Consider the following 25,306-nt stretch of genomic DNA (forward strand, 5'->3'; position numbering starts at 1 on the left):
CTTTTTTACACCCACACCCACACCCATCTTAAGGAAGGCTGCTTTTTCTCATTGGGCCAGTTTTGCTCTCCTTTAAACTGAAATCAGTAGAGTCAATCAATATTTAGTCTGGTGAAGTAAGAGGAGAATTAGGCCCGTTGATAGAATCACACTCACTACACACGAAATGACCAAGCTGGTTGGGGCATCAGAACAAACAGAGTGGATCCCCCTGCTTCTGCATATTGATTCCCACTGGGCAGAGTCTGAATGTTTTTCCTCAGAGATAAAAAGATGAAACAGTTTTCCAAATTTAAAGAAAACTAACCCTGTTGGGGAAACTCTTTTGTGTTGAGTGAATCATTCCCTTCACTTGAGGGTTTTCCTAAGCCTGGGATCTGACCCACCAGTTAGGAGTTTCTATTATTCCCTTCCCTTCAGATGGTTGTGCACTTCCAGTGCAATATGAAAGCAGGCATAGGTCAATGTTCAAGATGGCTTTGTAAGAGAAGGACACTGATTCTGTAGCCAGTGTCTTGCTACTAGCTAATAAGTTCCATAGAGCTATCTCACAGCAGGGTACAACACTTCTCACCCAGGCTATTCAGGAAGAAAACACTATCCAAAGCCTGTGCATTGACATCCTGCAATGTCTGGACACCTCAGTCAGTGGAATGACCCAAGTAAGTGACCTGTTGCTACTGCTTCTTGAAATAGGGACGTTCTTCCTTACATTCTTTGTACTTCCCCACAAGGAAACTTTTTGCACACTCAGCATAATGGAGGAACAGTATGTCAAATTCATGTCAGGGATGGTGTGACCCCTTCATCATGGAGTAAGTGGTTCACATTAGAGAAAAGATAGAAAGCAATTTAACTGGAAGAAATCATGTTGCAGAGATCTTCTCTTCATTCTTTCCACTGTCTGAGTGCAACTCCCCCTTAGATCCTCCATGAATACTTCTGATCTTTAGATTTGGTGATCCTGGATTTGAACAGATCTTAGGGCTGGGAGTGTGCCTTATCTAGGTCTGTAAAGTTCTGGGTGAGTTGATGGTGCTATCTAAATAGCTCCATAATGCTGTAATGCAGGGAAGGAGGATTCATCTCTGAGTGAGAGCCAAATTGCTCACCAAAGAAGGCAGTGTATTTAAAAGACAGAGTGAGGGGGCACCAGACAGGTAGAGTGAGATGATGGGAGGAGAGAGAGATGAGGTGATAGGTAAGGGAAGGGTCAGTGATGAATAAAAGGAGAAGCTACATGAGAGGGAGGGATTCAGACAGCAGGATACTGGAGGTGGGGGAATGGAAATAGCTGTGTACTGAACAGTCTCGCTCTTCTCTGCAGGTGCTATGGCCAAGGCTTCTAGAATATGTGGTGCCAGCTGAGTACACTGGCACTTTGAAGCCTCTCTGCAGATGCCTTAGGGAAGTGGTTGAGAAAAAGCAGCAGGAAGGAGAAGAAGCTGCTTGCCTGGACTACGGTGGACCAGGTTTATAACAGAAACTCTTTCATTTATTCTCTCCAGGCACACTATGAAATGAACAGGTTCAGTCTGCTCCAGTTCTCTCATCTGCAATGAGAAGGCTAAAATGAGGGATGGTCTTGTGATTGCAACATGGCCATGGGAGGAAGCTAGGAAATGTGGGTTCTGTTCCCAGCTTGCCACCAAAATTCTGATGTGACCTTGGGGAAATCACTTGATCTTTCTCTCTCAGCTTCCCCACTTGTGACATGAAGGAGTAATTAATGCCAACCTGATAGAGGTGCTGTGAGGCGGAATTCATTCATGTCTGTAAAGCATTTGGAGAAGCTCAGACTGAAAGCACTATGGAAATGCAAGCTATGATCAGCTGCATTGAACACTGGTGGGCACGTTGGGAATGGCTAGGTGAATAACATCAGCAGGACTCTCTGAAAGCCTGGCAAAATTAATGAGATTCTCTTTCTTTCCCTAGTGAAACTCCCTACACCCCAGGGGCTGCTGGCACGACTCCTGGTGAGTAGACCATGAGAATAGGTTTTCTGTGGAATATGAAGTGGGACAGTTAACTATATAAAAATAGGTTTTCTAGCCAGATGCTTGTAGACAGGCTGAGGAATGTGTATGATTGGATCTCTCTGTCTCTGCCCTCTCCTGAGACACACTGTTCTGGATCCTCACACTAGCTAGAATGCTTTCTTCTTCAGGAAGGCGCTGCAGTAGAATCAACAACTCTATTGTACGGTCTCCACAATGAGAGAGTCTGAACTATTCTCTCCTTCAGGACCAAACTGGTATTGTGCTGACAAAACTTAGCCTGTTCTTTCTCTCTCATTGGCAGGTAGTAGCCTCATCCCCTTATTCAGGAGAAGGACACGGATGTGCTGCCTTGCAGTTACTACAGGCCCTGCACCAAAATATCCATGCAGCAGTGGGTGAGATGTGGGTAGTAAAGATCCCATCTCTGGTGCAGTACATTGAAGGTAAAGTGCTAGTTAGGACAAGTGCGGTCCATAGAGAATAGATGGGAAGCCAGAAAATGCAGCTTCGTATGGACATGTGTTGTGCCATTCCTGTTGCAGTATGTGGGAACAGTGGGGAATTGAAATTGGGCTTCTAGGCCCTCACTTTTCCTTCATCTGGATAACTGTGAACCACTGGGGTAAATCCAGAGTTGATCCACTGAGGCCAATTCAATCCGGGCAGAATCAGGCTGGGAAGGTTTGAGCTGAATGGCAATTTTACAGCAGTTCCCCCCACACCTTTGCTAGGTTAATGTTTGGGAAGATGAATTACGCGTGAAGCTGGAGGTTAGTGAAATATTTTGGCGTTACCTATATAGTCTGATTTTGCAAACTGAATTTTTCTGAAAATTAACCCCCATGTTTACTTTCAAGGGTGACTCAATTAAAAAACCCAGAGTTTTTCTTTCTGTAAGGAAACCTGAACCATAAAAGCCAGGTTGGCCAAGTGGGTGCCCTATGTAGACTCTAGGTATTGGGGGCCTAATAATGTCTTTCATCAATTTTACAGTGGTATGAATCTATTGACCTCCTCAGTCAGTGTAGGCTGTGTCTACACTATGGGGTTATGCCAGCAGAGCGCCAATGATGTAGCTCTGCCAGTATAGTCTCTGTGGAGTATGACAGACCCTACATGGAGCATAACCCGATATGTTTCTGATGACTGTCAAGCCCCACAATGTTCAGGTAGGTTTGATATTCAAAAACAGATTTAAAAAATGAGCTGTCTCTTCCCTAGTGGTTGTTGCTGTACAGAGTCTCCAGTACTACCTTGTGCCGACATTAAAGAAGGGTAGGTTAGAGCTGGACATTCAGAAACAGGGCTAGATTCTCAGCTGATGTAAATCAGTATAATTCCATTGACTTCAGTGAAGCTACACCGATTTACATCAAGTTAGGACCAAGTCCAGAATCTCTTATTATACAGGAAAAGTTTGTTTTCATATTAAGCCCAGTCTTCTGATGTGCTGAAGAGTTTTGTGAGATGCTAAGTACCCTCAGCTCCCATTAAAGTCAACAGGAATTGGGAGTGCTGAGTATCTCACTCCTGGTGGGTTGACTGACCCTGAATAACAATGCCAGCAGGGTACATAATATGATACTTTCTGTTGGTCCAGCAAAGAATGTTGGCGTATGTCCCATTTAGCCTTGAAAGCCCAGGTATGTTACAGCTTGGCAGAGCAGGGGTTTTCGAAGGACTAACTGCAAAGGAGATTCCTGGGACGACTCTTCTTGCTAACCTAGGTGACATTATTGTTTTGCCTCCTGCTTCATAGGAAACACAGAGAATTCCCTGGACTGTGCGCGGTGGGAGCACATGCTGCTTCAGGTACAAGACACCTTTCAGCTGTATTGTCACAGCCCTCCCTCCCCCCTCCAAATGTATCAGCTGGGGAAAATATTAGTGATAAACTATTCATTATAAACAGAGCTGGTCAGACCATTTCATTTTGTTCACTGAAAACTGGCCTTTTTTATTTTCATGGGACATTTTCAATTTTTTTTTTTTTTACACAAAACAAAACAACCACAACCCAAATGGAAAATGTTCAGTTTTTTAAAATGGAAGTTGATGTTTTGGGTTTTTTTTTCATTTGCTTTCCTGTTTGTCTCCTTCCCCCTGCCCTCCCCACCCCCGGCTTTTTCAGTCACAAAGTGGAAGAGGGGAGGAAAGGCCTGGGGACGAGGTATAAAGGGAAGGAAAGGGGGAAAACAAAGAACTGAATAATGGTCCTTTTTGATTTTGAAAAGCAAAATATTTTTGTTTCTTTCACTTTTCATTTGTGTTGAAAAATGAAGAAAACAAAAGAATTCCACTTGTTTTGTGAAATGAAGTTACCATTGTTCAACCAGCTCTAGTTATAAATAACTCCTGTGTTACCACTGGGAACAACACAAAACTTAACCAGAAAACCAACATGCTTGTGGTGCTAATGCACCACTAGGGGACCTCTAAAGGATTCTTTTTTTTTTTTTTTTTTTTTTTTTTTTTTTGCCACTCAAAAGAAAATTTGCTATGAGAAACCCAAAAAGGAAAAGAGACAAGACAGGGTTTGGTGACTGTATCTCATGAAGAAGCCTTTCTGGTTCAGAAAGAGCAATTTACAGCCTCATGTAAATCCAGACAAGGAACATTTTTATGGCAAGTGCTGAAAATGAAAGGAAGGGACCTAGTGATAAATACGCCCCAGAAGGTTTGGAGTTCCATTTGGGGTTGGATTACACTCTAGAATTTCCCATTCCAGATCCCAGCCTTATTTGAAATTCTTTGGGCTAAAAAATCAAATCAGATTAGGTTTTCTTATGAGGTTTCTGATATTTTCTGGCTGCTGTTCAAAATTCAGGCCTGAAACAGCAAAGTGCTGAGAGTTACTAACCTCTGGCTGACTTCAAAGGGAGTTGATGGTGTGACCCCAGGTCCTTTGGGTGCCCACTGACTTAGGCCACAGGATTCCCAGGATCTGATCTCTATATAATCAAAGGGTGTCATGTGAAGCCTTTGCTGGATACCTGCGCCACACGGCTCATCATAATCATTGCACAGTGACTGGATGGAGAATATATAAGATGTTATGGTTGTATACTGAAATTGATGCTTTTAAGGTGTGTGAGTTGAGGCTGGTCACCAGAAAGTGATAAACAAGTTTCTTTCAGGCCGGAGATGCTTATCTGCCTGAATGGCTGTATGTAGACAGAATATTTATTCACAGTGGATGCTAATCAATAGAGGAAAATTCTAATCAAGTGATTGCGAAGTCTCCAGAGGAGATTTGATACAAGAAAAACAAACAAACAATAGGGGGTACCCTGTTTACAAGTGAAGACAATGGATGCTTGGAACCCTATCTGGAGGTCCAGAGATATCCGGCACCAGGTATCCTTCACCTATTGGACGAACTGCCAGCTGGCTTGTCTTCTGAATGGAGGATCACCTTTGGTCTGGGTGTTTCATGCTGGGAGAGGGATTTGGGGGAGCTATCCTTTGTGAGACAGGGGAATGTTTGGTTATCCAGGTATAAGCTCTAGAAGTGTGTTATGATTTTATTTTGATGTAACCATTTGTTTACATTAATTTTACTTGCTCCTTCTCAACTCTCTGATCTTTGTGAATTGAACTCTGCTTGTTTTCACTATAAATGTATCTAAGTGTGTGAAATGGAGCGGTGACTCTGAGGTGAAACTGGTAAGGTGGTCTGTAGCAAGCCTATGAATTCTGTGAGTATCCAGTGGAACAGGCGCTGGACGTTGTGGGGCTGCAGAGAGGGCTCGGCGGTTGGACTGTACCGATTGCTTAGCTGGATGGGGTGAAAAGGACGTGTTTGTGTTTCCTGTGGCTGGCAGAGCACAGAGAAGGCTTCCTCATGCTAAGGGCAGGTGGTAGTGAGGTACCTCACAACCCTGGGGACGTGGCATAAAGGGTCCAGAGCACTTCAGAGAAGGTTCCTGGTCCTTTGTAGTCCAGGTCCCTTTGTTCAAAGTTCATTAGACTCATCCTCCATCCACTATAAAATCACTCCTCAATGGTCAGATTTCTTGGCGCCATCTCATTCTCCAATACTCTGTCCATCTGGGTTTGGAGACTGAGAGGAATCATCAGGCAAAGGTTAAAGAACAACAGCAGAGGAAGTCTGGGTTGTCGATGTTTATAGTTCTCAATAGGGAAATAATCTTCCCATGACACCTGAATATTGGAAAGTTTACAAGAGAGAACAAGGAAGGAAAAAAAACACCAAACAAACAAACACACACCCCACAACAACCCCCAAATTCTTGCAATGAACCATCTGCTTTAACTCTTGTTTTACACTCAGTTCCTAAGAACATCTCTGGAGATGATAGACGACAGTGCCTGGAGCAGGCAGATAAGCCTTGAGTTGAGCCAGCAGATGGCCGGCTACGCCAGCCCCTCCAATGAGAAGGTTTGTTCTCTGTTAAGGCTTCGTTTCTAGTTAATTTCCCTTTAAATTCTGAGGGGGAGGCTGCTTAAGGCTTCTCTCAAGGCTTCATTACTTTCTATTTTATTCTGCATATACAATTTGTTTTTACTTGTTCCCTGCTTTCTTGCCCCCCTGCCCTTCCAATATTTGCTTGGACAGGCTGCTTGTCTGTGCTGCATTGTTGGTTCTCTGGCTGGGCTAGATGATGGGATGTTTCTGCAGTATGGGTGCTTGGACTTGGCTATCTTGTTCCTTCCTGAGTGTTGCTGAGCTGGGTCTGTACTGACAGGCACGTTGTGTTACTGATATCTCGGTGCTGGTTTCTTTCTTTCAGAGTTTCCTGTATAAGGCGCTAGGAACATCCTTGGCAGTTTGTCAGGACCTGGTCCATGTTAAATCACAGCTTCAGCAATTTCTGACAACAACAGATTATATGGAAGTCCCTGAGAGACAGGTGAGGACTCTGTCCCTCTCCCCACTTTACCAAGTAAACCCTGAATGCTCCCTGTGGGGCTCAGCTCTGAGTTGGCCTGGGACAGATGCCATTTCGCTTCATAGCCTCTTCATTGCTATTTCACTCAGGCCCCGCTCCCCATGTGTCTCACGCCTGACTGGCGCTTTACACCACTCCAGGTGAAAGGAATGGACTCGTGGGTTAGATCCTAACCAGTATTTTTCTTGGGTGACAGGGAGTCATTTCCATCCTCGCATTCTCTGCTGAGAGCCATCTGGACCTCACCTTGAACGCACTTCAGGAGTTTGGGGCTGCAATGAGCAAGGTTAAGGTTTCTGGGTTCATCAGCCGCCTGAAGGTAAAGGAGCCAGGGGGTTCTCTCAAACTTCCTCTCCCTCTAAAGCAGGGGCAGCAGCTCTGGGGTAGTGTCTCCTCTGGTCAGCTAGCATTGTCCCCCAGTGTATGCGTTCTACGTGATGCCTGCAGTTAAGCAGAGAGAAGCACAATCTGGAGCTGGGGTTCTCGCAAATGATTTTATCATCTGATGTCTCATGGCTTGAGCACCCCTCCCATGCACAATGTGTGGGAACTACCTCAGTGGCTTGCATGGAAAAGCATTTAAGGTCTTTTTAGCATTTTTTTTAATCCCAGTTAGTAGCTGGAAATGAGGAGGTGTTGCAAGCAACATGTGGCCAAGCAACCTGCTTTAGGTAGACCACCATCCATTGTCTATGGATGACAATTATGGAACATCTGATTTAGAGCAGTGGTTCTCAACCTGTCCAGATTAGTGTACCGCTTTCAGGAGTCTGATTTGTCTTGTGTATCCCAAATTTCACCTCACTTAAAAACTACTTGCTTACAAAATCAGGCATAAAATTATTAAAAAGTATCATAGCACATTATTACTGAAAATAGCTTATTTTCTCATTTTGACCATGTAATTATAAAATAAATCAACTGAAATATAAATATTGTACTTGCATTCTTTGTAGTCTGCTATAAAACTAGGCAAATATCTAGATGAGTTGATAAACCCCTTGGAAGACCTCTGCAGACCCTCAGGGATACACAAATAGCCCTGGTTAAAAACCACTGATCTAGAGGCTAGAGTAGGAGACTAGGCCTCTGGGCTTCCACTGCTGGCTCTGCCATTTACTCACTGTGCAGCCTTAGGCGAGACGTGTAGCACCTGATCTTGTACCCACCAGTGTCAATGACTAAGCTCCCGTGTACTTCACTCCTGTAGGTTCAGCATTTTAGGCTCTCTGTGTCAGAGTTACCTAGTGGGAATGATGGAGATACTAATCTCTCCACACCTCACAGTTATTATATTGCTTAAATACTTTTTGCAAGTGGTTTGAGATCTTTGGCTGAAAAGAGCTTTGCAAGTGCAAGCTGCTATTCCTGCTGTGGGGAATTCCTTGGTCAGCAGCAGATCAGAATTCCAAAGCAAAAGGAATCAGAAGAACTTTCTGATTGTCTAGGGCTACCACCGGGGGAAAAGAGGCAAGACTCTCAGCACCTTGATGCTGACCTACAGCAGCGTGGCTGTCCATGCTCCAAAAGACCAGCTTCTCTCCCGAGTAGAGGCAGACATCACAGGGAACATCCTTCTCCATTACAGAACCAGTTGTCAGGTAAGAGCTTTTGCGTAATAAGTGTCACAGAACTCAGATTTAAAACTGTAATGGATAGAGCGTGAGCTGTCACATGTTGTATCATTTTTGTTGCTCTTTTTTGTATTTTCTCTAGTTTTCTATATTCTTCTGAAATTCTGTAGACCCCAGCTACACAGTAATTCAGATGCAGTGACACTCAGGCTATTCAGAATAACACTCTAACTCCCCTAATATGGTTGTGTATCTAGCTCTATCTTTTACTACCCAAGAGAGACTAGTGCTAGCCTGTATTTAGTTGATTTGCTGTCACACTGTTTCTTGGACTCACTACTTCCCTTACCTCTTATCTGTCTTCTTGTTTGTCTGTGTGCTCCATTATTTCTGTTCCCCAGGTGTCTGACTGCTGGTCCTGACTCTCATCTCAGTGCAACCTCTCCACGAGACTTTGCCATTCAGTTCTGCCTTGTCTAACTGAGACTCTCACTTAGGCATTGCCAAAAACAGTTGAACCAAACTGAGATCTTCCAGTTGTTCACAAATGCAAATATTACGGAGGATGGCCCCTGATACCGACCTCTGCGGAATACCCCCTCTGGATACATTTCCTGCCTTTTGGAAGATTTAACAATAGTGATTTCTCTCTGCTCCATATTCACCAGCTAGGACGTTTTGAGGTTGTGTGTTATGTGGGACTATCTACATTGCTAATAGCTGTTTTGCATTTTGTTTTTCAGATGATGTGTCATAACATTTTTTCCCAGATGTGGACTTTAGCGTCCAAAATATGGGTGTTAGCATGAAAACCTCCCAGCTTAGGTACCAGCTTGGACCTGGTATCGCTGCCACCAGCTAAGAATTATACAGTGCCTAGCTCACTGTGGTCTCCCCAAAACCTTCCCTGGGGGACCCCAAGACTCAGATTCCTTGAGTCTCACAACAAAGGGGAATAAACCATTTCCCTTCCCCCTCCTCCCCTCCAGGTGTTCCCTTCCTGGGTTCCTGGAGAGATATACAGAAGCAAGCTCCGTGAATCTAAACAAAGGGATTCTACCCTCCCTGTTTCCAGTCCTGGAAACACAAGTACCGAGAGAGCTAATCTCTCTTCCCCCCTCACCCAGAGTGTATGCAAAGTCAGGCTTAATAAATCTAACACAGAGAGATTTTCCCCCTGACTTCTTCCTCCCACCAATTCCCTGGTGAGCTGCAGACTCAATTCCCTGGAGTCCCCACTAAAGAAAAACTCCAACAGGTCTTAAAAAGAAAGCTTTATATAAAAAGAATGAAAAAAGGACATAAAATGGTCTCTGTAATAAGATGACAATATACAGGGTCAATTGCTTAAAGGAAATAAATGAATAAACGGCCTTATCCAAAAAGAATACAATTTAAAACATTCCAGCAACTACACACATGTAAATACAAAAGAAAAACAATATAAACCTATTGTCTTACTATCCTTGTACTTACAACTTGTAATTAGAAAATTAGAAAGCCTGGAGATAGAAAACTCACTCTCAGAGCCGAGAGGGTCAGACCCAAGACAAAGACAAAGAACTCACACCCCAAAACTTCCCTCCAGCCAGATTTGAAAAAGTCTTGTTTCCTGATTGGTCCTCTGGTCAGGTGTTTGGTTCCCTATGTTAACCCTTTACAGGTAAAAGAACATTAACCCTTAGCTATCTGTTTATGACAGATGGGCATCACTGTTGCAAACAAGGTACATTGTAAATAATCTGCCCTCATCTTTTGCATTTTCTGTACACAAGTTGCTTGTTTAAATTGCATAGAGCTTGGTTTCCTTGCTACATCAAGCAGGAGTCCTGGCTGCTCTGGTGTAAATGGACCTGGATTTTTTTATCTGAACCTGGGTTTTCTCTTCTTCTGAGGTGGATGCAGAGCCAGAGTCCTCTACCTTCCGGGGTCTGCGGGCACCTCTCTCCTTCCCTGAGGCTAGATTTAATTCCTGATCTTTATCTTCTGGACTGTGGTTCTTCTCTCAGGTTCTCATCCACATCCTCTTGTTTCTCCTTCTGGATTATGTAGGACATGTACCTAAAATTAACCTTCATCCACAATGTCATGGAGATTAGCTGTGCCATCTTGGAGACCAGAGACTCCCAGGAGTTTGAATTCTCTTACAAACTGGAGCTCCTTGGCTACATGCTGGTGAGTGATTAGGCGTTTGTTGTAATGTAATAAGACTGGTTTTCCAGGGGGATGTTATTTTATCCATTGGCTGTGATTGTACTACTGCAGTCTCATGGGCTACCTGCATGGCACCTAGGATGCGGGATCCACTCTGAGCTTGGCAGGGATGCTGACATCTTGTGGGCTGTAACTGGAAGGAATGGCTTGTGTCTTGTGAGTTCTCTTTCTGTCCTCTGTATAGCCTGAAAATGGCCCTACGGTTCATTTCTGAGGCAGAGAACCTGCTGAGTACAGTGTCTGTTTGTTCCAAGTCTGGCAGATGGCCCTGTTTTGGGGGGTGAGAGGACAGCCTCTCTGCCTTTCAAATCCATTTCCCATTTTTGATGTCCCTATTCATGCATTTCAGGACTTCATTAAAAAAGAACCACTGGATTCCCTGGCATCTCCAGTTCGCTACAAGGCAATTCTTGCCATTGGACATCTGAGGTAGGCTATTTTCTGCCACATTTCCTGGCACTGTGATGCCTTCTTATTTGTTAATTGATGAGTGTCAGGTTGGGAGCAGTCTAATGCCTGCAGGGTTTGGCTCAGCAGGGCCACCCAGGGGAAGCAAGTGAGGCAATTTGCCCCAGGCCCCGCAGGAGCCCCCATGAGAGTTTTTCAGGGCCCCTGGAGCGGGGTCCTTTACTCCGAGGGCCCTGGAAAACTCTCACGGGGCCCAGGCCCCTGGAGTTTCTGCAGCTCCAGGTCTTCGGCGGCAATCCGGCGGCGGGGGGTCCTTCCGCCCTAGGACCCACCGCCGAAGTGCTGGGTCTTCAGTGGCAATTCCCCGTCGTCGAAGACCCCAGGCCCCCTGAATCCTCTGGGTGGCCCTATGGCTCAAATGCTGCTCACCAGCAGGACTTCAGTTCTCAAGGATTTGAATGTGTCCATTCAGAGGCTTGTGCTCGAAAGACACGAGATTGGAGGTTGTGGGGTATGCAGTACAATGGAGCAGAGTTCAGATGGGGAGGGAAGTGTCTGGCTAGCTGGCAGGGGGAGGGAAGCTTGTGGGTTTCTCTAAAAAGGGGACTTGAAGTTTTAGCTTGACTTCTAGATGAGCCAATACTTAATAGAAGTGCAAAGTGAAGTGTTGTTTGCACTTGGGGTTCTAGATTGGGACGCTCACTAGTCATTGGACCCAATTCTTTTCCTTGTTGGTGGTACTGAGTCTAATGCATGACTTTTCTCTCTATCTTTCTTCTGACAGCAAACTCAAACCATCTCTGACCTTGGAGGGAAACCGTGAGCTCCTTGATCAGTGCTTCAAAAGTTTATTTCCCCTTCCTCCTTTAGAGATGATGAAAAAGGAAAGCGAGACAGCAAAGGATGCTCTGCTTATAGAAGTACGTGACAACAATTCTCCTCTGGCACCATCCACTGTATTTCTGGCCAGCCGGCACTGGGTGATGGCAGTGACACATGGCCTCCCTGGCAAGGCATGGTTAGCTTTCCCCGGCCCACACACACAAATGATCTGTGCTGAGCCTCACTCCTTCTCTTCTGGTTTCAGTCACTCTACGTGAGGTCCTTGGAAGCCCTTGACAAGCTAATGGAGACTTTGCTGGAGGAAGAACCAACCACCAACTGGTTCCAGGAAATGTTTGAAGTGAGTAGACCATTGAACCGTGGTGGAGATTGTTTCTCGTGTTACAGCAGGGAAGAGTTGGCGATTTAGGGGGTCAAGCTTCAGTTGTGGAGGAATTTTCCACAATGGAGTGAATTTTAGGGAGAAAGCACCAAATTCTTCCCGGGCTAAGCGGGCATGTGCCCCACTGAAATCCATGGAAGCTTTGGCATTTCATGCCAGGGCTGGATTGGGACCAAGTTCTTACAGTGTCATTGACACTACTTGGAGTGGCAAGAAAATCACCCCTGCAGTAGCCAAATCCAAGAGAACCAGTTGAAACTGATCACTTCTTGTAAGAGGAATTCATGAATGTTGAGTTAGGCCCCCTGTATGGAAACTCATTCAGAGGAGACTTCCTGTTCCTCAGACATGGACAGAATATTGTGAAGAGCTGAGGGGTGGGGAGTTTGATGCACCTTCAGTATAAAAATGAAGTTGTAAAAGGAGCTGGGCTGGGGGGACTTCTCTGCTCTTATTCAAATTAATAAAAAGAAATGCTCCTCTCTGTCATTTTGCCATTCAACATGGGAGAAGTTGCCCAGGAAACAGACCACAGCAGCAGACATCAAACAGCATGCAATGTGCTAGACAGCTCCCATCAGACAGTCTACAGCAGACATCACATAGACGGGCCCAGATTCATCTCTCATGTAACTCCTTTGGCTTCAATCACCAGAGGTGAATCTGGCCCCTGGGACTTGTATATATTAGGGGCTCTTCCATTAGACATGTAATTCCTTTGCTCCATGGAGGTGAGATGCTTTGGAGAGGGATTTTAGTGACTATTAAACCTGTTTAAGAGGAACTTTGGGAGGGATTTTCTGTTACTAGCTCTGTCCGTTCCCCTGCTCTACCAACAGCTCCTAGCGACATGGTTCAGTTCAGGGAAGGAGTGGGAGAGAGAAAGGGCCTTTCAGGCCAGCACCCGGCTGCTGACTGCCTATCAAGAGACAGTTCATAGCACAGTGAGTATAGCCGTACTCTTCCTTGAGCTGACTTCTCTGCTTCTATCAGATCTGACACTCAATGCAAATACATGAAAAACTCTTCCAGGGCAGCAGCTGGGATTTCAAGGTGACTAAGATCCCTCTGCTTCCATAAGAGAGAAGTTTACACAGCAACGCTGTGACCACACTGCGGGCAGACTGCAAGAATTAGAGGGCAGACAATCTCCCAAACTGATGGCTTATTCTATAATTGGATTCACCAAGTCAACAAGCAAAGAGCTTCCACCCTAGTTAAAAAGATGCCAAACGCCTTTCCCTTTTGGCATTCCAGATCTTGGCTCCCATCTAAACATCCATGTCTTGGAAGAGAGGGGAGGGATAGCTCAGTGGTTTGAGCATTGGCCTGCTAAACCCCAGGTTGTGAGCTCAATCCTTGCGTGGGCCCCTTAGGGAACTGGGGTAAAAATCTGTGTGAGGATTGGTTCTGCTCTGAGCATGGGGTTGGACTAGATCCCTCCTGAGGTCCTTTCCAACCCTGATATTCTATGTCTAATATAATGAGGGGTTACTGAAAACCTGATTCACCATATGTGGGGTTCACTAATTATAAAGGCCCAGATGCTTATCCCCAGGTCAGGTCTTTCCCAAATATCATGCTGTCAGCCAATCCTTAATAACTAAATCTAAGACTAATTGTTAAAAGAAAGAAGAGAGTTACAAATGGTTAAAAGATCACTATCCAGACAGTGACTTTCAATGGTCATAGTTCAGGATCACAACAGGGATGGAATAAACTGCTGGTTTATAAAAGTCTCTCTGGAATTATCCCAGCAGATCAGGATCCAAAGGCAGCATAGATGTAAAGTCTGTCAGTTTTTCCAGGTTATTCCAAATGATTATTTGGAAGATCTCTGTGCTAAGGCTCACACTTACCATGTTCAAAGTTTAAGCAGACTAGAGATGATAGGATCAGGCCCCAGCCTTCCCTTTTATAGCTATTCTAGCAGGCTGACAAGCCTACCTCATAGAAATTGTCACAGAAGGACCTTCCTCCAATGCAGATGGCCTGTTGTACTTTGCTTTGAAGATAATCTTCTATTTCCTGTGCATATACAGTAATCTAGTTACATTCATTCACATAAGGTAATTAGCCGTTCTTCCATTATAACACAGATAGTTAAGCTGAAGATAATGTAGAAATGATTGTTTTCCTGAAGTGTCTTACATCTCTGATTTTAAGGTTAACTGAACACTTTGCATACATAATTAAGGCAATTAAGCCTTGAAAGGGAATTAGCATCTACAAGCTAATTTGGTTACATTGTGAAACTTCTAACCGGGTATAGATAACCACAGACAAATACACTTCGCATCTATTGTTCATTTTTGAATGAGTTGATGATTGCTAGTCATTAGACTAGCATCTCTTTGATGTATTAACATCTCTTTGAAATTCACATGCAAGTGAACTGTCTTGATACAGTAGAAGTGCCTTTTGTTAAGTTATTATGGGTCATACACAGGTTAACTGGTCTGCCAGTGTCACAAATGCATTCTTGGTTCTTATGCTCCCAGGATGCTAAAGCTGAATTTCTATGTAATCAGCTAAGAACATAAAACATAAGAGTGGCTATCCTGGAACCCCCAGAAGAATGGTGCATCTAGCCCAGTATCCTGTCTTCTGACAGTGGTGGGTGCCAGATGCTTCAGAGGGAATGAACAGAACAAGGCAATTGCCAAGTGAACCATCCCCTGTTGGACAGTCCCAGCCCCAGCTTCTGGCAGTCAGAGGTTTAGAGACACTCAGATCATGGGGTTGCATCCCTGACCATATTAGCTAATAGCCAGTGATGGACCTGTCCTCCGTGAACTCATCTAATTCTTTTTGGAACCCAGTTATACTTTTGGCCTTCACAACATCTCCCTGGCAATGAGTTCCACAGATTGACTGCATTGTGTGAAGAAATGTTTCCTTTGTTTGTTTTAAACCTGCTTCCTATTAATTTCATTGAGTGACCCCTTGTTCCTGAGTTATGTGAAGGGCTAAATAACACTTCCTGATTGACTTTCTCTACACAGTCATGATTTTATAGGCTTTGATCATATTCCCTCTTAGTCATCTCTTTTCCTAGCTGAAAAGTGCCTGTCTTTTTAACCTCTTCTTGTACGAGAAGCTGTCCCATACGCCTAATAATTTTTGTTGCTCTTCTCTGTACTTCTTCCAATTCTAATATATCTTTTTTGAGATGAGATGAGCAAAACTGCACACAGTATTCAAGGTGTGGGGGTACTGTAGATTTATATAGTGGCATAATGATATTTACTGTCTTATTGTCGATCCCTTCCTAATGGTTCCTAACATGTTGTTAGCATTTTTGACGGCATGTGGAGCAGATGCTTGAAGAGAACTGTAAACAATGACTCTGAGGTCTCTTTCTTGAGTGATAACAGCTAATTTAAACCCCATCTGTTTGCATGTACAATTGGGATTATATTTTCCAATGTGCGTTACCCAGTTCAGTACAGGAATCAGAGGCACACTGTTACCAGATGTGCCCGTTACTTTGGGTAGGCTCATTAATTAGGGTTACTCTTCTGTGAGGAGGGGGGCGGAGTGGTTCTGTAATTCTATTAATGTGCTGCTTATGTCATTTGCGTGTTCATATGGAGCTCTGCTCCTTCCTTCTACAAGTCCTCTCCCAATGGAGCTACCCTGCAGGATCCAGGTTCCGCAGAGCTAATAACTAGAACTAGACGAACATGTGTACACACACACACACACTAGCAGAGCAAGTCAATCAGCACTCCCCAGCTGATCCCCTTATATGTCCCTGTATTCAGTGGGCTGGGTTAAGCAGCACTTTCAGCTGTGCCCCCCCCCCTTATGTGCCCCAGGTTTAACACGTTCCTATCACACTTTCACATTACAATTGTATGGATAATAATCCACTTGATGAGCAAACTCCACAGTATTTGGGGGCACTACAGGGATCTTTAGCTTAGGTACAAAAAGTGTTGCTGCAGAGTAAGTGGGGGAAGCTAAAAAAACAAAAGAGTAAAGTTCAGAGAGAGAGAGAGAGAGAGAAGCAACCAGCTGAACTATAAAAGTTATTTATTGAATCCTAGTGATAACTACACCAGGAGGCCTAAACAAACATAACAGTTACATTTTAAAGGTTAATACCTGAGGTAGAAAAGAAAACAGAGAGAGAGAGATGGATCTCACCCACTCCATGAGGCATGAACTGGTCAGGATTTCCAGGTGATGGTGGTAGCTCAGACTCCTGAGTGCTGGAGACGGGCAGAGCCCCCAGCACGATCAGTCAGGAGATGGAATCCCAGTGGAACTGATGCAGAGTTTGGGTCTATACATCAGAACCTTACTTGGGCATGGGTCGAGGGTTTTGTAGAGAAAATACAATGGTTCAAGGGAGAACACTAGATTTGTTTATGGGTAAACTGATGGCTCAAGGGTTTTCTTTAGGTTAGACAATAGGAGCTAATCACTCTTGGCTATGGGTGTTGTTTTCTTCTGAGGAGCTCACAAGGCAACTAGGATGCTTCAGTATTTTGGGATATTAGTCAAAGATTTATTACTAGAATTGGTCTGATAATTGCTGAGCTGGGTGTGTGCAGGTGTAGGTTTATTAACATCTGGAGCAGGGATTCCCGTGTTTCAATGCGTTCCTGCTTTTCTGGTCCCAGAGTTCAGTGCGGTTCTCTGTTCTTCTTCTTTATGCTAATCCCTATTCCATCTTTCATGCAATTGAGGCTAGGGGAGTTGTCTCTGGTCTTCCTTCTGTATGCAAATGGAGATGTCTTAATCTTGTCAGCCTTGTCAGGAGGGGTCTAGGTGTGTCTCCCCAAACCCTTCATTGTTCTCTGCAAGCCTTTTCTCTGATCGGTTTGGGTTCAAACAGAGATGGGGGTTGAGGGTGTCCTTCATGAGTCACACAGGCTAGATACTGTGCCCTGGTTCCCCAGAAACACAGAGCTGACGGGTATCAACGATAAAGATGGCAAGTGAAGTCTAGAACAACTGGAGAATATTCATTCTTCCTTCCTTCTTCTTTAATTAGACTCAGGAAACTTTTAATCGGTTTGGATCTCTGATTGGACGAATAGCACCATACAGCTGTGATTCACTGGCCACGTCCCGTCAGTGGGTGGTTGACTGTATCAGCTGCCTTCTCAGTATGCAAGGTGAGGAGACTATTAGCAGGTATAAGTAATTCTTCACTGTAAGCAGGTATAAGTAATTCTTCACCTTCTTTCACTGTTGTAATGTCCATTTTTCTGCCTGTCTAGTTCTTTCTGTCCTGTCTGTTGGCACTTAGATAATAGAGTGGTGGGCATCTTGTAAATACCTCATTAGAAGAGATAATTATGATGTGTAAAGAGCCTAGCACACTTCTGGGAACTGTTCAAATAATAAATGGTCTGCACCAGGTAGATAACTGCTCAATTCCTTTGGGCTTGTCTACACAGGGACACTAAGGAAAGTTAATCCAAATGAACTATAGGTGTAAATTTAAAGTGGCATTAAACACACGTGTGGATGCTCTGATACTGAATTAATTATAGTGAATTATAAGAATAAAACTAACCTGAAATAAGGCCCCTTTAATTCTAAATAAATGTGTCCCCAAAGGTGTTTAATGAAGTTTAACGAATGCATTTTGAAAATGCTTTCTTGACTATCTTCATATAGACAAGCCCTTGGTACTAAACATTTTCATTCTCTTTACCCTGCCACTGGCTGTATTGGAGGGGTTTCCTGGAATAATTCTTTAAACAAAAAGTTCTTCTAGCAGCCCTCTGTCATGAACATTCAAAGCTATTGGAGTAAGTGTAGGCCATTTTCCCCTTTGTGAAAGAGTAGGACAGGGGTAGGCAACCTATGGCACGAGTGGCGAAGGTGGCACGTGAGCTGATTTTCAGTGGCACCCACACTGCCCAGGTCCTGGCCACCAGTCCGGGGGGCTCTGCATTTTAATTTAATTTTAAATGAAGCTTCTGAAACATTTTAAAAGCTTTATTTACTTTACATATAACAATAGTTTAGTTACATATTATAGACTTCTAGAAAGAGATCTTCTCAAAACGTTCAAATGTATTACTGGCAAGCGAAATCTTAAATTCGAGTGAATAAATGGAAGACTCGGCACAGCACTTCTGAAAGGTTGCTGACCCCTGGAGTAGGATATTCTTTTCACCTAATGGGATAGAGCTTGGTTATCATTTAAGGGCATTTCCAATTAGGGTCACCAGACAGCAAATGTGAAACATCGGGATGGGGTGGGGGATCATAGGAGCCTATATAAGAATAAGACCCCAAAATTGGGACTGTCCCTATAAAATCGGGACATCTGGTCACCCAATTTCCAATTATTATTAATCAGTCCTAAAAAACAGTGTTGGTGATTCAGAAACAGAATAAGGGACTCCAAACTTTTAAATGTACAACATGGAAATCCCAGCATTGTTTAGAAGTGACGGATGAGCCTGGGTTTCCTGCCAAAGTTTTTGTCCATCCCCATCTCTTTTACAATGAGAGTTTGCTGGAGGGATTCACCTCTACATTGGAACCTCACATCCACCTGCCTGAGTTGTACTTGAATATGAGATTAGATTTAAATACTGAGAGCAGAGATGCTACTGAAACCAGACACACCCAGAAAGCTGCTCCAAGCAGAATATGGTGCTTGTTCAATCCCGTATCAGTCACAATAACATACCACTACTGTTAACTTTCAGACATTTAGGGTGTAATCTCGACTCCGTTGTAGTCAACAGGAGTTTTGCCATTGACTTTGATGGGGCCAAGATTTTACACTGTGCTAATAACAGCATAGCACATGGATCCTTCTGTATGAATGTCCATGCAGTAGAGGTTCCGTTTCATTAATCATTATAGCACTTTTTCTCCTTTTCTCCACTTCAGGCCAGCCCATGAACCTGGGGTCAGCGGAGGAGGAGCTGAGCTGTCTCTGTGAAGAACTAACAACAGCTCCAGACCCTGAGGCTCTGTTTCAGGCATCTTCCAAAATGGCCAGGGTAACTGACTCAAAAAACTTGTGCGGATGTTCTAGTGACCAGGCACTGTTCATTTTACATTTACGCTTTCATGATGCCTTTCTGTACTTGGAGCAAGCTGTGGGCGTGGGGCATTCGTTGCCTGTAACCAGCGAGATGCTTTTCGCAGATGTGTGCTATGAATGCCATGTAAAAACCAGACTCCACTGAATGTTGCACGTGCATGAAAATGCGCATGCAGATGCACACACATGTACCTATCCAGCCATCCATGAGAAAAAACTGTGTTAGTGGAACATCAAGCTGAGAAACCACCCAGTCTTCATTCTGTCACCTTGTGGGTTTGCCTTAGCCTATATTTGTGTGCATGCCTCTCTTGACTTCATTTGATAGGTTGTAAAAAGATGCAGTGTATCTAAGAGAATACAGATTGGAAACTTACCTCCTGCATATCCAGTACAGTGTTGTGCTAACTGTGCAACAGCGGCTTTCCCTCAAACCTGATATCATTAGTGTAGAATACAAAAATGTAGTATATAGACTATAGAGAGAATTTGAATCCCAGATGGTTAGCTGGACATAAGACTAATTAACAATATGCTGATTCATAGATCTTTTTCCATGGAGATATTAGGCTTCCATTTTTAAAGTGCTTGAGCCAAACATCATAGCAGTCTCTCCTGCTTTTGCTTTGTTCCCAGGTTGTTAGTGAGTACTTCCCTTCCGAACAGGCTACAGACTTTATTGAGACCACAATGGATAGTATGCTGTCTGCTAACCCCACCTGTGCCACGGCAGCTGGGCTATGGATGAAGATCATCCTAAAGGAGTGTGGAGATGCCATGCTGGACCAGGTAAAATGGGAAACTGGAGAGGTTTTCTGCCTAAATTGTAGGCTTTTAGATCTTTGCCCTCATGTATAAGGAACAAAAATCTTGCTGTTTCTCCCCCTCGGACACAGAGTCGATTCCATCTCTGTTCCTACCCTAAGATAGGCAATGGCAGAATCAATAGCAGTAGACAGAGAATCCAAGGGAAAAGGAAGGTGGTTGGTTATTTATTTGTCTAGCTTGTTGCCACAGTATTCAGCCAAGAAAGGCTTGAAAAAACAGACTCTGGGGAAAAGACAAGAGGAAAGAATGACTGGCACTTGGAGGCATCTAGTTCTTAGGTGGCCTATGGCTAAGGGCTACCTGGATAAAAATAGCCCTGTAGTCATTCCCAGTGAGTCTGGAGCCTGGGCTCTGAGACCCACCCTCTTGCCAGGTTTCAGAACCTGGGCTCCAGCCCAAGCACGAACAGCTACACTTTTACACTGCTGTGGGATGTTTGTTTTTTTTTCTGTGTAGACGTACCCTTTAAGAATAGAAGGAGGGAGAGGAAAAACTAGAGTGTCTTTGGGATCCACTATTTATAAGCTTTATTCTGGAGCCCAGTGCTTTAGGGCTAGATGAAAGGAGCACTCCACAAATCTTCTAACAAGGCTGGTGAAAGGCCTCAGGACAGGGAACCCTCACAGCAGAACTACCACATTTGCACAGTATTTTGAAGATGTGAAGGGCTAGGAATGAATATGAGAGGTCATCGCCTGTTCATAATCCCAGGCATTTGCACACTGTGTTTAAAGCACTTTCATATTTTGTGCTTGTGGTTGTTTATGAACTCTGCATCCTTTGAGGCAAATGGTCAGATTTGGCTGCTTAAATCACACCTGCAAAATCTGGGCAAGCAAAGCCTTCTCTTGTGCATGCAAACTGGTTTATTTAATGCGTAGCTGGGCACCACCCCATTAACTTCCCTGGTATGTATATGTGTGTGTCAGTGTTAATTTTTACAGCCAAGTGTGGGCAATTGTTGTGGGTTAAAGTTACGCAGACATAGTTGAACGTTTGTTTCTTGAGGAATTTCAAAAAAAGCAGCAAATGGCTAAATAAAGTTTTTGATTCTGTAGACTGAATAGAGAGAAAGAATAAGGGACATTTCTTTCTGGTTTTGTTCCTTCCAGGTGCCAGCTATCCTGGATATAATATATAGCCACATGTCTAATATCCAGGAGGGCAGCTTGAGGCAGTTCCTGCTGGAGGCAGTGCCCATTCTAGCTCACCAGCACCTAGAGGCAGTGATCTCCAGCCTCCTCAGCAAACGTCTGCCGATGGACAGGTATATACCGCTACCTATTGCATTCATCTTGGTAAAACATGGATCCCACAGCTTTACTGGGAGCTGCAGGGCTTCATTTAAGCCGCAGACAGTTTGGGATAATTCCTGACGGTTAATAGCCTGGGTCTTTCTGCAGGAAGGTCCAAGAGCATGTTAAGGTGGGGTGCGGAGAGAAATTAATTGTCATTCTGTTTCCATTAATTCATAACTGCTTTGACATCCTAAAGACCTATCTTTACTGGTATAACTGGAGATAATTTGGTCTTTACTTAAAGATGACGCATTCAGTCTGAGCCACAAAAGTGTCCAGGGGTTACATGTAACTTCTATTAAATTGCAGTGACACCACTGAGCTGTGGAGATCTCTGGGGGGAGACCCCTTGCTTGCCACTCAAGTCCTACAGGTCCTAATAGAAAAAATAAAGACGTCAACAAGCCAAGAAGGAAGCGTCACCTCAGAGACTGAAACTGACAGGCATTTGGCAGTTGCTGAACCTCTCTCAGTAAGTTAGATGACAGACACGTCTTTCAGGCTTTCCTCTGCCCTGTGACAATCCTGCTGATGGAAAGCTAGAAGTGTGGTAGAATACTGCTGTGTGGGCAGTTCTCCTCTGATGTACTGTTTCCCTGAATCCAGCTCTGCTGTCTGTGGAACAAATACGGCAGTTTTAGAGTACGTGGCTGATTTACTTAATAACATCTGGCAATAAGAAAGTCTTTGAACCAGGTTTCTCACAGTGCTTTAGAAATATTCCTTAGGACTCACAACATGCCTTGGTAGGTCATACACATTTTTATAGATGTGGGAAACTGAGCCACGAGTTAAGGGAGTTGCTCGCAGTCATTCAAGTTACTGGCAGAAGTGAGAATTTAGTAGAGCAGATATCAGAAGGGGAGAGAGGGTGTGATGGTGTTGGGAGGAGATCTCATTCTTTACCATGCTCTCCTTTCAGGCAACATGTGCCATCTTTGAGGTGGTATCAGCACTGCAGTCGAGCAAAGCTGTGCAGGAGCTGCTCCCAGAGTTGTTTCCTGTTCTCCTGCAGCAGGTCAGCCGAACTTTAGGCCAAAAGATGCCTTTGCCAGTGATCAGCAGTCAGGAGTCATTCCAAAAAGACCGACAACATACTGAAGGCAACCCTTGCCGGTAATTAGAAGGAAGGGAGAGAAACAAAGAGAATTCCAATAGAGTTGTGTGACATTCCCCAGGAGTTCCCAAGGTTATGAGGCACTTTACCATCGCCTGCCCTTAGAGTGAGGAAGTCTTGTCTGTGTCTGCTGTGGGTCAGTTCCCTAAAATGACCAGGCTCTGGCAAAACAAGCACTGCCATCCAGGCCTCCTCAGACCCTAGTCTCTTTGTACAGGTTAGTGATAGGCACACGCCAACCCCCGAGTCTTCTGACCATTCCGTATAGTGTCCAGACCTTTTATTCACTGAACACCCACAGAATTACCAGGCCTGCTGTTCCCAATGGAACAGTACGCACCAGTTTATTACTTAAACTTTAGACTCTCTACTTTATACTGTATTACTTATACTCTATAGTGCAAAACACACAGCACTTAGATATATTTATAGTGCAAACAAGAACAGAGATGATCAAAGAACAGAGATTCCAGTGATAGTGAGTAAGAATGCAAGCAAAAAATGGTTACATGTAAAATGAAATCATAACATGCTCCTAGAGACTAAACTTAACCAACAGGTTAACCTCCTGTCTAAAAATGTTTCTCACCCAATGTTCTCAACCAAGCCTGATAGCGACCCCGCTGTCCATCTACTTCCTATGTGAAAGATGCCAGGGTGTCGTCTTTGTCCCCCAAATATACTAGAGCAAACCTTTGATGTTTACCCCAAAATTGGGTCCTCATCCCCTGTCTACTTCCTGTTACTTTTCTTTCTTTGAAGTTCTCACAGTCCTTCTGAACTGATTGTGAATCCTACATGCTTAATTTACATGTAAACAAACAGATAGGAGAAACATTTCTTGCCTGAAAGAAAACCATATTTTCACCTTTCCTGGTGACTAGTCTCTAGACACAGATCATAAGAATGTAATTTTCAATGCATATACATGGATCTTTACACAGCATCTGTAGATACGTTTCACAATGATATTGGTGACATGGGCTTTTCTTTGAGACTCGTATGGCAATCTTTTAGTTAACTAGAATGTACATACCAGACCCCTCAGCATCCACTCTGTGCCCCTCCCCAGTTAACACTAAGAGATTCCTGTGTCATCAGTTGACTTCAGCTCTGGTAGCCCATTAATGTACATTTCCCACCAACCTCACAACATTATTAGTTTCTATTATTATTGTGTTTCTTTATTCCGAGCCAACAAGGTGCTCACATTACAGACTTCCTGGTTTTATAATGTCTCTGACTTTTCCTAGGAAACCGGGAACTAAACTCTGTTCACGGATGGGCAGCAGGTATAAAATAAACATAAGGAAGTACGACTTCACACAACACATGGTCAACCTGTGGATCTCATTGCCAAGGAATGTTGTGAAGGTCAAAAGTATAAGTGGGTTAAAAAAAGAATTAGATACATTCACGGAGGACTGGTCCATCAGTGGCTATTAGGCAAGATGATCAGGGATGCAACCCCAAGCTCTGGGTGTCCCTAGGCCTCTGACCACCAGAAGCTGAGACTGGACAACGGGGATTGGATCACTTCACGATTGCCCTGTTCTGTTCATTTCTTCTGAAGAAGCTGGCATTGACCACTGTTGGAAGACAGTGTACTGGACTAGATGGACCATTGGACTGACCCAGTAAGGCTGATCTTATGTAGTGGCCACAGTGAGTCAGGTTTTCAAGCATGAGTGCCTAAGTTTTGTCCACAAAACTTGAATTTGTTCCCATGGATGGGTACCTAGCTATGTGATCGCTGACGCTGCAGACACAAGTGTATATTCTGCTCATACTGTTGGCCCATGCGCAGGCCAGATTTAGGTATCTATATGTGACGGATGGTATGCTGTGCCCCAGCCTCTTCCACGAACACAGACTTCTCGGAGTCCCTCCAAAGTGTTCTCGGGATGCCGGCTCCTGAGATCCTGGTGGTCAGGGATCTGCTGACTGTTTGACCCCAATGGATGATCTTAAGTCACCTTTACTCTTGACTTTTGTTTTCTCTCTCCTCCCTCTTGTCTCTCGGGGGACTTCTCCATCCTCACCTTCTCTGTGGCTTGTACTTTCGTGTCTAGGTTCCTCCACCCCCTTTCGTACATTTCCTCTTTACCTGGCCCTGCAGGTTTTACTTCCACCCTTCTGGGCCTCCACACATGCCTTGGTGTCCCGGTTAGAAAGGGATCCCAGTCCATGCCCAGCAGAAGGCAGTGGGGCAATCCATCCACTACCCCTACATGCTTCTGTCTAAACTTCCCCTTGATTTCCAGAGTCACCTCTGCCATTGGGCAGAATGTATTGTCCCCATGGACATATTCAGTTTTGATCCTACCTCCAGGAAGTATCCAGTGGGGTTTCACTAACTCCTGCCTGATCAGCAAACAGGATGAAGCTGTGTCCATTATTCCCTTTGATGGCTCCTCCCTACCCATACCGGTATGGTAGCTACTTGCTTTTTTCTTCCCTGCCTGGGAGTCTTGTCCTGGCCACAAAGCTGTGCAAATTCACAGTCCATTTTAGGACAGTCTCTTTTTAGCTGTCCTTCACGTCCATGTCAGAAGCACACTGCAGGCCGAGCTCCTGCTACAGTTCCTTGAGGCTCCTCCCTCTTCTTCTTGCTGCCCTTCCCATCTGGAGGCACTCTGCTCCTTCTCAGATCTAATCCCTTAAACCACTGACTCACTCTGGGAATGTCCATCCCTGCA

General features: G+C 44.3%; 1 protein-coding gene across 1 annotated transcript in view; it reads left to right on the forward strand.

Moving 5' to 3' along the window:
- Nucleotides 1-486: 486 nt before the first annotated feature.
- LOC127050896 (maestro heat-like repeat-containing protein family member 2B) overlaps nt 487-25,306 on the forward strand; it is a 35,192-nt gene continuing 10,372 nt past the window's right edge. The window contains exons 1-20 of the mRNA XM_050952540.1: nt 487-662; nt 1,328-1,472; nt 1,939-1,979; nt 2,305-2,446; nt 3,763-3,815; nt 6,298-6,405; nt 6,758-6,877; nt 7,113-7,235; nt 8,365-8,517; nt 10,543-10,665; nt 11,054-11,133; nt 11,897-12,032; nt 12,200-12,295; nt 13,177-13,281; nt 17,343-17,466; nt 19,208-19,320; nt 20,001-20,153; nt 21,305-21,459; nt 21,800-21,962; nt 22,413-22,606. Of these exons, the coding sequence (XP_050808497.1) occupies nt 654-662; nt 1,328-1,472; nt 1,939-1,979; nt 2,305-2,446; nt 3,763-3,815; nt 6,298-6,405; nt 6,758-6,877; nt 7,113-7,235; nt 8,365-8,517; nt 10,543-10,665; nt 11,054-11,133; nt 11,897-12,032; nt 12,200-12,295; nt 13,177-13,281; nt 17,343-17,466; nt 19,208-19,320; nt 20,001-20,153; nt 21,305-21,459; nt 21,800-21,962; nt 22,413-22,606 (2,336 nt within the window). The 5' untranslated portion in view covers nt 487-653. The remainder of the gene's footprint in view (nt 663-1,327; nt 1,473-1,938; nt 1,980-2,304; nt 2,447-3,762; nt 3,816-6,297; nt 6,406-6,757; nt 6,878-7,112; nt 7,236-8,364; nt 8,518-10,542; nt 10,666-11,053; nt 11,134-11,896; nt 12,033-12,199; nt 12,296-13,176; nt 13,282-17,342; nt 17,467-19,207; nt 19,321-20,000; nt 20,154-21,304; nt 21,460-21,799; nt 21,963-22,412; nt 22,607-25,306) is intronic.

Source organism: Gopherus flavomarginatus, chromosome 5 (genome assembly GCF_025201925.1).
Source record: "Gopherus flavomarginatus isolate rGopFla2 chromosome 5, rGopFla2.mat.asm, whole genome shotgun sequence".
NCBI classification, from domain to species: domain Eukaryota; kingdom Metazoa; phylum Chordata; order Testudines; family Testudinidae; genus Gopherus; species Gopherus flavomarginatus.